This window comes from Gorilla gorilla, chromosome 11, assembly GCF_029281585.2.
Source record: "Gorilla gorilla gorilla isolate KB3781 chromosome 11, NHGRI_mGorGor1-v2.1_pri, whole genome shotgun sequence".
Classification (NCBI taxonomy): Eukaryota; Metazoa; Chordata; class Mammalia; order Primates; family Hominidae; genus Gorilla; species Gorilla gorilla.
The window spans coordinates 37,024,088-37,036,511 of record NC_073235.2 but is presented as its reverse complement, the minus strand read 5'-3'; the positions used below and the strand labels follow the sequence as shown (position 1 = coordinate 37,036,511).

Here is a 12,424-nt window from a genome sequence, read left to right as displayed (position 1 = left end):
CCTTTTCCACATGAGATCTCATTCCAGGTTTTAGGCAGAAGGAATAGCTCCTCTCCTAGGACCACTGGGCAGAAATGAGGCCAAACCAATTGTGCACGTGGAAGGTTTCTGCGCAGGTACAGTGATGTCATCTCCACTCACTGTTGACCAGAGCAAGTCACACGGCCAAGTCCCATAGTGGGCAGGATGTATACATCCCCTACACAAAGGTGCTGTCAATCACACAGCAAAGGTAGGGGTGTGAGGTTGAGAGCAATTGATGTGAGCAATGATACACACTTCTGCAGGCCTACTGGGAACTGGCCTTCTTGTTTTCTTTTGATGACCACCCATCCCCTTCTGTACCGTAGCATAGAAAGCTCAGAATCTGGCTCTGTGCGTGAACTGCATTGACCATGTGGCCCAGGATGGCTTTCAGTGCATGGGCCATGGGTTGGACAAGCTTGGTCAAAGTAGTTCATGCACAGAGCCCAACACAAATTTGTAAACTTTCTTAAAATAATATAAGATTGATGTACAGACCTCTTTAAAAAAAAAAAAAAAAAGATCATCAGTATCGTTAGTGTATTTTATGTGTGGCCCAAGACAATTCTTTTTATTCCAGTGTAGCGAAAAGATTGGACACCCCCGACTTTGACTCTAGCATGAGAGAATTTCTGGGAACAAAGGGTTTGCTAACACAGTACATGACCAACCTGGTCTTGGGCCTCTTCATTCTTGTGACAGGTGGCATTTTCTGAAGATAACCACAACCATAGCCCCCCTCCACATGTTGTTCTACAATGCTACCTTGTCACTCCTCCATCAAGAGGTGGCGTCTTGTCCCCTTCTTCTTTAACCTCAGCAAGCTATGGCTTACTTAAGGGCTGCAGAATGCCCTGGAAAGACGCGGCATGCTTCCAAGGCCTTGGAGCTTCTGCCTGGTTTGAGTGGAGCACTGGCTCGGGGGAAGACAGCCCGCCTGCTACAGGAAGCCTGGCTACACCCAGGGGTGTTGGTTCAGCACTCTGGTTGACAGTTTCAGCTGAGCATGGCCTTCTAGCCATCCCTGCTCAGGGACGAATCATCTTGGCTTTTAGTCCTTGTTATCATTCCTCTTAGATTGAAAGTCCAGGGAGAGTGTCTGATGGGCCCAGCTTGGGTCAGGGGCCTGGGTTCCAGGTGGGGTGCAGTGACTGTCAGTCCTCCCCTCAGGGAGAATGGAGCCTGGAGGGAGCATTGAGGCCCATTACCCATGAAGCGGGGGGATGAGTGCAGGTCAGGCCCTGCAAGTGTGCAGCACAGACAGTGCCTGAGTCAGTGCTGGAAAATGCAGATCTAATCATCTTCATCATTTTCAAAGCTGTCAGGGGCTCTGCATGGTTTTTCGCAAGAACATTTATACAGCTTACCTTATTAGCACGTGAGGCTCCACGGGGTTGAGTCTCACTCTCCCTCCTACTCAGCTTCCCAGCTGGATCCGTCGTGGAACCTTCACTCCAGCTTTTCTAGGGCATTTGTAATTTCTTGGAGGGGGAAAGAATCTCCTTGACTTTGAAAGATTTTAGTGTAATCCATGTGCTGATGATCCCTGAGTCAGGTTTGAATCTAAACTCCTGTTCCAGCTCCCTTCTCAACACCACCACTTGGATGTCTAACACACACATCCCACACTTACTGCGTCCACAGCTGCACTCCTGATCTTTTCTGCCCCCAGACCTGCTTCTCCTACAGTCTTCCCTGTCTCCAGAAATGGCAACTGTATCCTTTGCTTTTCTCAGGTTCAAAGCTTCAAATCATTCTTGGCTCCTTTGTTTCCTACCATGCATTAACAAGACTTGTCAGCTGTGCCTTCAGAATATATCCCTGAACAGACCAAAACTCAGAATCAGAAATTGTCCAGACTCACGCTTCAGTACTATATCCTGATCCATATCATCATTTGCCACATCCTTACCTGCCTGGATATCCATGACATCATTTGCCACATCCTCACCTGGCCTGGATAGTCATGATATTGTTTGTCACACCCTCACCTGGCCTGGATAGCGCCATAGCCTGCACACTGCTCTCCCTGTTTCTGCCCTTGGTGAACAGTGGTCCTGTTAAAACATGCCACATCATGTTGTTTCCAAGTTTGTGCGCCCTGTGGCTTCCCATCTTTGTAAATGCCTAAATCCTGACAACAGCTCTAAGACCTTATATGATCTGCCTTCACCATTCTCCCTCTTTCTCACTCCCCTTTGGAGTTAGGAGGGTTCCATCTCAGTGCCTGAAGCTTCTCCCTATACCTGCATGGCTTGCCCCCAGAACAGTGCCTGGCACAAGGTGCAGTGGAAATGTGCGGGATGAATGAATTCTGGCTTGCCTTTGGACTTGCCTTCCTTTTCCCCGGAACATACTTTTCACTCCTCTTTATCAAGTTAATTTCTTGAGTTTGTTCAAAGTTAGCTCAATTCTCAGCTTCTCTAGGAATATATATTTTTTTGAGACAGCCTTGCTCTGTTGCCCAGGCTAGAGTGCAGGGGTGCAGTCTCAGCTCACAGCAACCTCCACCTCCCAGGCTCGAGCGATTCTCCTGCCTCAGCTTCCTGAGTAAGCTGGGACTACAGATGTCTGCCACCATGCCTGGCTAATTTTCATATTTTTATTAGAGATGGGGTTTCACCATGTTGGCCAGGCTAGTCTCGACCTCCTGACCTCAGGTGACCTGCCCACCCTGGCCTCCCAAAGTGCTGAGATTACAGGCATGAGACACTGCGCCTGGGCCTCTAGGAATATTTGTGTGTGATTTAAATGCCCCCTTTCTCTACTTGGAGGAAAAGGGCCATGTTTTGTCCTCGTAGCTAATGCACAGCAGGTTTATTTGCAAATGGTAGACATTCAGTGTTTCTTCATGTTTCATAGGTTGTATCTGCACACACACAACTACAAAAACCATGATCAGCTTCTCTAAGAATATTTTTTCGTAAAGCAGGCCTCTATTCCCCATCCGTGTTCAGCAAAAGCTGTTGTCACTCTCTTTGGGTATCTGCCTGGATATATTCCATGCATAGACAAGCAGTTGCACCTTCAGCAGATATTTAAGAAAAAATTGGAATTGGTGCAGCTAATTGCCCTGACATTGAAAATACTTGCATGGTTTACTTGAAATAACCAGTTGGCTAAAGTAGCAAGGTTTTTAGATGTCCATATTCTCCTGAGAAGCAGGTTTACCCTGAGAGTACCTTGAAAATCTTTCAAAACAGCCACTGGTTCCCTTATTCCCTCAGCAGCTGGAATGCACTGAATTCCGGCCAGTCTGCCTTGGATCTCATGGGAGCCTGTAGGACCCGTGTTTCCCGCGCTGCCGCTTCTCCTGCCTTGTTCTAGCATCACCTCTTCCAGCATCCCTGCAGGTGCCTTCTCCTGGTCTCCCCGCTTCCACCCATGTCCCTCTTTGGTATTTTCTCAAAAGAGCAGCCAGAGTGATCCTTTTTGAATGTGAGTCAGGTTGTGTCATTTCTTTGCGGAGTCCTCCAGTGGTGCTCTGCCATCCTTAGTGGAAAAACACAAGTCTTTATGGTAATGGCAAGGCCCCTGGGTTCCAGCCATGCCGGCCTCGTTGCCGTAGGTTGAGCATGCTGGGTTCCCTCCTGCCAGGAGCCTTTGCATTCACTGTCCCTCTGCCTGGAGTGCTCGTCCCCAGGTGGCTGCAGAGCTGACTCTCCCATCTGGTAGGTCTTTGTTCAGATGTACCCTCATTAGAAAGAAGTGTGAGTACCGGATATAAAGTAACAGCACCCCCCCACCCCGCCTTGTTCTCCCCTTTTTTCTGCTTTGTCTCTGTATATAATGTACAGAGTGTTCATGTGTTCATTGCCTATCCCCATATGAGCTCCACAAGAACAGGCAATTGCTGTCCTGTTCATGCCAAATCCTTGCGCTGGAACACAAGAATCAGTGTTTTGCTGATTAATTGGAAGACCTTGGGCCACGAGTCTCTGCATGCATTCCCTGTGCAGTGTATATTGGAAGCAGAGATCTTGGGTAGGGTTTGACAACCTTTAGACGGGCTGTTCCCTATTCCTTTCTTTCTATCCATTCCCCTCCACCCTGAAATGTGAAACCTGGAAGCCCCAGGAAAATGGCCCTGGGAGCCTAGGCTGGGAAGAGGCCTCTCAGGCTCAGGTCAGTGTATCTCACTGTCCAGACCTTCCTTAAGCTTGGCAAGCCCCAGACAGACTCACTACAGGCTCCTCACTTCCTGTTCTTGGATGCACCACTACCTCTTCCTTTGTGTCCAGTCTCAAAATTGGGGTTGTCCTTGTACCCTTCTCCTCCTCTGCCTGTGTCCAGTCAGTCACCGAGTTCTGCCAGTTCGATCTTCTTGGTGTCTTTCCATCTTGATTCTTTTCAGCTGTTATGGCCCGTGCGTAGAGTCATCAGTTTGCTTTCGTGGCCACTGACATTGTCTTCCAGGCTATTCCCCTCCCTCTAGTTCTTACCCTTCAACCTTCCCAATCCCAGCTGCAGTCAGGAGGGTCTTTGCAAAGCCCAGATCACATCATGGGTCTCCTTTGCTTAAAATGCTGCAGCGACTTCCTGTCACCACAAAGGTTTCCCCAACCTCAGACCTGTGTGTTCCAACTTGGTGATCCTGCCCTATCTGTGTACTATCTATCCTATCCTTTTATGAACTTAATATTTATCTCAATATAATCATATTCATTTTTTCCCTAAGCAACAATATCTTTGTCATCATGGAGCGATGGTCATTTTTTTCTAAGGTACATTAAAATATGTAACTACTAAATACAACAGGTTTTGGTCTGTATGCTGTCTAAGATCCGTGATGTGTACCATGGGTGATGCACCTACCATCTTGAGGGAGCTTGCAGGACACACAGGGCCTTTCTTTGTGGCCACTGCATTGCTGCTCCCCTGGGGCCAAATGCTCCAGGAACAGCATCTCCATTTTGAACTCCTGCTGAAATAGGGCCCCACAGTGCTGTGTCTTTATGCTTTAGTCCATAAAATTTCCTCTGCTCTGCCTGGAGTAACCTCCAAAGCCTTCTAGTTTCTCTGCTTCATGATTCCTGTCCATTGTACACCCAGCTTAGATGTCGCACTACAGAGCCATCTTTTCTTCCTGTTCTGTCCTCACAGGTTGTGTTTTATCACTCTTAGTTCTTTCTTCATTTTATTCCTTGTCCGTTGCCTATTTTCACGTTCACAAGTGATGGACTGTCCTGTAGTGATTTCCAGGTTTCCTATCCTAGATTCGTGCTCTCTGGAGGCTGGGTATAGATTTTATTTGCCTTAGCCTCAGGGCTTGACATGTAGAACTTAAAATGTGAGTGACTGAATTTTCAAGTCACTTTCTAAAATGCAGATACCCTGGTGAAGCAGTCGCTGTGGCTGGAGATAGGTTGATGTTAGATGAAAACAAGAGAGAGACTGGCATGTAGACCTGGGGCTTGGTGGGCTCCCTGGAGGGAAGGAAATGGCGCATTGATTGGTGGAGGTACCAAAGGCCTGATGTGCCTTCACATAGTTTCCTAGAGCAGTCCCTGTTAGTCCACATAAATTGACCCCATCTTGAGGAGTGGCTTGGGCAACGGCCCCTTTGGTGAGCCTGTGTATTTCCAGCCCAACCTTTAGAGCTGTACTGTCCAGTATGGTAGTCACCAACTACATGTGGCCATTTGGTTTTTAATTAAAAGAAATTAAAATTTCATTTCTTCAGTTTCAGTAACCACATCTGCAATACTCAATAGATACCTGTGGTGAGTGGCTACCATATAGAATAGCATCCATCATCACAGAAAATGCCCTGGGTCTGCTCTGCTCTAGAGACTAATCATTTAACAAGTTCCTCATGTTGACTTTTGTCCCTAAAGTAGATGCCAGAAATAAAGTCCTATCTAAGTGGGATTTCAGTTGGTTGGGTTCTGTTCAGCTTGTGTATTATTACAGATGTAAACCACAGGTCATTTGTTGAGGAAGGAGAGGTTTTAATGGTTGCAACTTGAGGAAGTGGAGGCTCTTACCATGGAGAGGGTAGGGAACGCTTGTGTGGAAAGTTGTGGTCTGAGTGACTGTCCCTGGTCCAAGTCAATCTCACCCGCTCCACAAACATAGCGGGTAGATGAAGTTGAAGATAGAGGAGAGAGATGGGAAATGGATGGAGAGAGAGGATGAGGGGCCGGAGCTCAGGAGAGTTGAGGGAAGAAATGAGGTGAAGATGAGTACAAACATGAAGGGAAGTGGGGGAGTTCCAGAAGGAGGAGAGGAGAGAGGCATTGATAGTGACGGATTGAGGGAGGGGTGGAGTCTTAACCAGATGGTGCTGGTTTGGCTTCTCCATGATATACAGGAGAGAATGGCTCACAGCCATTCCTTGCTCACTTTCTCCTTTTATCCTCCTTCCAAGATGAGCTTCCTCTGTGGCTTTGTTTGAAATGTCAGAACACACGGAGAGAAAGAGGGCTTAGCTGGAGAAAACCAGCATTAGGAATTGTGCAGTCGTAAGTACCGTGTTATATGCTCACACCACTTAACTCTTTTATTTTTCATTATTTGCTTCACATTTGAGCACTGTCTCAGATTACAAATGCTTTGGAGACCAGAGTGAAAGATGATACATAAAACAGTTACACGTTAAACTGTGGGATGAATTGGTTAATCACCAGGGCTACTTTGTGTTTAGATCTATCGTAAATTAGAGGGTGAATGGAGAAGCTTCTCTTGTTTGGCTCTTTTGATCTGATAGGAAGTAACCTAGAATTGGTAGGCTAGGACTCAGGCAATTTTAATGTGAGCCACAGGCCTTTAAACCTACAAATGACAAGGGGCCAAAGTTTCGATCTGACAACATTTTGTGTATGAGTATCTGTCAGTAGGTTTTGCCCTTATAACTTCAGAATCAAAAACTGATGCTTCTAGAGATTTACAGTACTGTGCACAGTTAGCAATTTGGAGCCTTTAGCAGAATAGAAAAAAAAAAAAGGCTTTAACTACCTTTAATCATTTCTTTGAAGTGGCTTGTTAACCATTGCTTCCTTTCAGACATTAAGTGTGTGTGTGTGTGTGTGTGTGTGTGTGTGTGTGTGTGTGTGTGTGTCTGTGAGACAGGGTCTCTCTCCATCACCCAGACTGCAGTGCAGTGGCACGATCATGGCTCACTATAGCCATAACCTCCTGGGCTTAAGCAATCCTCCTGCCTCAGCCTCCTGAATAGCTGGGACTACAGGCACACACCACCATGCCCAGCTAATTTATTTTTTGTGGAGGTGGGGTCTCTGTGTTGCCTAGGCTGGTCTCAAACTCCTGGCCTCAAGCAGATCTGCCTGGGCCTCTGAAAGTGCTAGAATTACAGGTGTGAGCCACCACGCCCGGCCTATTCAGTGGTTCTTAAACTTGAGCGTACATCAGAATCACCTGAAGGGCTTATTAAAACACAGATTGAGGGGCCACCTCCCCGGAGTTTCTGATTCAGTAGGTCTGGGGTGGACTCACTGAGAATTTGCTTTTCCACCAAGTTCTTATGTGACGCGGGTGCTGCTGATTCGTGGACCACACCGTGACAACCACTGATCCGGTGGGTATGTATTTATTTATTTATTTAGAGGTAGAGTTTTGCTCTTGTTGCCCAGGCTGGAGTGTAGTGGTGTGATCTCAGCTTACTGCAACCACCTCCTCCCAGGTTCAAGTGATTCTCCTGCCTCTGCCTCCCAAGTAGCTGGGATTACAGGCATGCCCCACCATGCCCAGCTAATTTTGTATTTTTAGTAGAGACGGGGTTTGTCCATGTTGGGCAGGCTGGTCTTGACCTCCCGACCTCAGGTGATCCACCCACCTCGGCCTCCCAAAGTCCTGGGATTACAGGCGTGAGTCACTGCACCCGGCCGGGAATTTAAATTTGGTTTCAGTCTGGGTTGACTGGGGGATTATGCTGAAGGGGTACATCTCACTTGCCTCTTTCTGATCCATGAAGTTCTCCCCCACAGTTGGGGCAGGAGGGAGGAGTCTATATTCTTTTTAGTGACCTGGTTCCTCAATGCCCTTGTTACTGGCCAGGCCAGCCTTTCTGGGTTGAGGCCAGGGATTGCTGATGGAGCAATTACCCTTTGGCCCCCACCCGTCTCTGGTCCCCCAAGCCTGGAAGCAGCTCATACTTGCAGATGCATAAGCAGTCATATTTGCACTGTTTGCTCCTGACTCAAATCTTCACAGCATCCTGGAGACCACTAGTCCCAGGGCAGTGGTGGTGTGAGCACGTGATGTGGCTGCCCAGAGCTTTCGTGTGGCTGGATGGTTGACCAGGGCTGGCTGCTAGGAGGGAGGCAGTTGAATGGGATTCTGTTTCTGGGTGGACTTCACAAACTCCTTGAGTAACCTTAGGCAAGCTGGCTAATCCTTGACTCCTCCATTTTTAAACACTAGTGTTTATAAAACACCTCTCTCCCCACCCCTCATCCATAAAATAGCAGAAAAACAAAAACCTGGGTCCGGTGAGTGGCCTCCAGGGGACTGATGAGCTGATGTGTGGAGCTGTGAGTGCTAGAGGAGAAAACTGCTGTGTAAACACAATAAATATTAATAAATCGTTAAAAAATAGCACTGTGCCCTCTGCTAATAATAGCTGCTTTGGGCTGTTGGAGACACTCTGACATACAGGCTCCCAGCAGTGTGGAAGGAGGGGTGACTGTGGGTTTTGAATCTGTAACACATTTAAAAGATGCAAATGAGTTTTTGACACATTTTGGAGTATATTCATAGGTATATTGGTGAAGAAAATAGGATTACAATTCTGTGAAATTCAACTTTAATAAACCAAATCACAAATTTCTTTTGATTTTCATTATATTTCAGAGCTGCCTTACCGTGTGGGCTATTCCACGGGCATTTGGCTGACGTGTTGGGAATCTCTTTCCTCCTTCCATCCCCAGTGGTAAATGGTTGATGCCTCCTCAGACTCCATGGGGGGAGCTTACGATCAGTCAGGGATGAATCCATTGATGTTCGATCCACTCTACTGCATGAGGAGTACCTGCTACATGCTATGTAGTTCTTGCCCTTACAGAATTTATAGTGTAATTTTGAGTAAAGATAAGTAAGCAATAAATTACGTATGAAGCCCTTGCATCCTTCACACTCATCTCCTTAGGTAAATGTAAACAGAATCCATATCCGCCTTTTGTGCGTGATGGAGGCGTGGCTGCAGTGAGCTGGTGAGAGGCAATTCCGGCATTATCACCACTGTTCCCTGTCAGAAAGAAGCAGGCATTTGTTCCTTCCTTCCCCCAGAGGAGTATGGAGATGGAAGCTCCCTTGGGGATATGGTGACAAATTACGTGTAGAGTATAGCACGCAAGTTGTGGCTGCCCTACTTGATTTTCAGGGAGTGAAAACTGGTTGACAAACAAATGCACTACAAGGCCTATTAGGTCCCATGAGACCCCCTTCCTTCCTCCCCAGCTTGGATGTCGCTTCTATCTCAGCCTCTGTTCCAGGGAGTCCTGTGTTGTCACCTCACAGTGGAAGCTTCCTAGGGACAGGGCCCCACCTGACTCTAGGCCGGACATTTTCAGTCCTGTGTACACAAGAATTGCCTGGGGAGCTTTTAAACAAATGCAGAGGCTTAGGCTCACCCCTGGAAATTCTGATAAAATTGAACTGGAGTGGTATCCAGGAAACTTTAAAAAAAAAAGGAATTCCCCAGGTGAGTACAATGTGCTCTCAGTGCTGGGAAGTGCTGAGTTGATGACTGAAGTTACCTGAAAAGGTTAATTAAAGAGCGAGTCTCTGTGAGTCACTCAGGAGTTTTGTGAATGGAGGGAAGAACCACATTGTGAAACTTACCTTGGAGGCCTATCCTGATTTTAGGCTCTTCTCCTGTAATGGGACCTCTCATGCACATGTGCTCATAGGGAGGAATGGTTACTCCAGGTCCCTAGCACAGCTGGTCCAGAACTGTCTTCCAAACAGGAGGCAAGTGCTTTGGGAGTGATGATCCCCAAGCCCTAGGAATCCCTGCTCTTCCTACAGTATGTAGTCATTAAAGGGCCCTCCAGTAGGTTCACCTCATTCCTCCAGGACTCTATCATGGCCCCCTCTGTCCCTGATTCCAGCGTTAGGACTGTGGTTCCCAGCCCCAGGCGCACTGTCACACACAGGCAGCACATAGGAACCTACTTATTGCCTGAATTGTCTCTTCTGCCCCTGGTGGATCATGGGGCCACGTTGCTCACAGCATTCATGTAGGTTCTGTAGGATGGCAACTTCTTTCTCCTGTTGACTTTGGTGATCAAACCCTGAACAGTATGCTCCTAGAGGTGACTTACTTTCAATCCTTGGTCTAGGGGTGGTCACCCTGGGGGTGTGGCAAGTTACAGTTGAGTCCATTCCCAGGTTGTGTCCTTGTCACTGTCAATTGTGCGGACTCTTCAGCAGTGTGGCGTTCTCCCAGTTAAGATCCTCAATGTTTCATTTTTTTTTTGCAGAGCCTGTGTCCCTTGGGGGGTGATGTTCCTTCCATCATCCATGTGTATATTCATTTGCTCAAGTCTGTGCTGATTCCTAACCCATTCATTCCTTTTTCTTCCATCTCTGTTCTTTTTTGTGTTTTGCTCCAACCTACGATGATTCCGTCTTTGCTTTTGAAGGAATAAAACCTACACCACAGTGTGACTTAGAAGCTGAGTGGACTCCAAGCAGCCTCGCTTACCTGCTTTTATTCCTCACTCCTAAGTGTGGAGGATGGGGTATGTTCACAGGTTTACTGAGATTATAAGTAGGTGCCACTTCAAAATTAGGTGAGCAATTTGGGGCCATGCTGTTACTCTAGAGAAGGGACTCCACGGTGGATAATAAAACGTGATTTTGTTTGATAGTTGGAGCAAGATGGCTCAGGAGGCCGCCAAATGGTGGAGACATCAAGCTGGGACAGGAATGATCTCAACCTCACTGTAGTCACTCTTGCATTTTTTATCTTTTTTCTCCCTCTTCATTTGATATTTTAACCCTTGTAATGGTATCATTTCCTCGTGCCTACCTTCATCTTCCGTGACTCTTCATTTTTCCATCCTGAGGTTTGTTGTGTCTGGGTTGTCAGACTTTTCCTATGTCCTGAGTCCCATAGCCTTCTTTGCCAGTCCCCATGCCACACCCCCAGCTGTGTCCTTGGCCTCACTGCACACCTGCTCCTGCCTCCGCCTGTGCTGAGTGTCTTGGTTGACCTTCTCCTTTCTTGCCCCTCATTTCTGCCTTTTAGAGTTTCTCTATCTTACCACAAACTCCTGTCTTGTCATTACCAAATCATTTCTCCTTTTCATCATTGGGAAAATGCAAAGGTGTCTATCAACGTCATATCCAAAAGTGACAGAGTAGACTTTCCTTTGCTTAAGCTAACAGTAATGGCTTCCCATTTTATGTTTGGTGCATTGTCTCATTTCCTCTTTAGGTAGGGAATATATTCCCATTTGAAAGATGAGGAAATCAAGGCTAAGAGAGACAATAATCAAGATCACACAAGTTAAGTAAATGGTAGAGCTTGGCATGTCTCATGCCAGAGCCTCCATTCTGCTGTTAAACCATGTGCCTTCCCGTTTGAGCAGGAATGAAACATCATATTTGCCAGGCAAGGGAGAAAGATTTCATGGCCTTGAAGACCCTTCCATGCCAGCATTCATGGTATGCTGTGAGCTTCTGTAGGTTGGTGACCTCTTTTCCCTGTGGTTGACTTTGGTGATCAAACTCTGAACTGTATTCTCCTAGAGGTGACTTAGTGTCAATCCATGGACTGTGGGTGGTCACCCTGGGGGTGTGGCAAATTACAATTGAGTTCATTCCCAGATTGTGTCTTTGTCACTGTCAATTGTGTGGACTCTTCAGCAGTGTGAGTTCTCCCAGTTAAGATTCTCAATGTTTTGTTTTTTGCAGAGCCTGTGTCATCTTGGGGGTGATATTCCTTCTGTCATCCATATGTATAGTGGTCAAAGCCATCCATGACCTCTCAACTAGGCTGCTCCCAGAAGTGGTAAGGTCCTTCTTCTTCCTTAACAATCCTTCCTGCCAGTGCTGGCCCCCTGGGCTGCCTCTCATCGCAGGGTTCCCGGGTGGAGTCGGGCATGTTGAGAGGGAACAGACAACATTCTGGGGGTCAGAAGAACTTGTTGCAGGGATGCAAATGACCTGGTGGAGAGAAACACTGGGCAAGGTGAAGAGACTCCAGATAGGTGAGCTAGGACTGGGTTCTGTGTGCCTTTCCTTAGCTATTTTCACTATTTTTAAAGCAAGATTTTTTGTGTGTGTAAAGAGAAATTGGGTTATTTTTGTGAAGCAGAGTGATCCAGTCTGTGTTGTTTGCATCTATTGTTCTGTGTTCATTCAATGATCATTGTATTAAGAATTATTTTTTTCCTTTGCACCTCAATTCAATCATAAATCTATTCATGTTAGG

At 46.9% G+C, this 12,424-nt stretch overlaps 1 protein-coding gene across 1 annotated transcript in view; it reads left to right on the top strand.

Annotated features, from left to right (window-relative positions):
* The window catches only part of TMEM163 (transmembrane protein 163), a 254,629-nt gene that overhangs the window by 195,648 nt on the left and 46,557 nt on the right, over positions 1-12,424 (top strand). Inside the window, exon 5 of the mRNA XM_004032582.5 lies at positions 11,905-12,001. Within this exon, the coding sequence (XP_004032630.3) occupies positions 11,905-12,001 (97 nt within the window). The remainder of the gene's footprint in view (positions 1-11,904; positions 12,002-12,424) is intronic.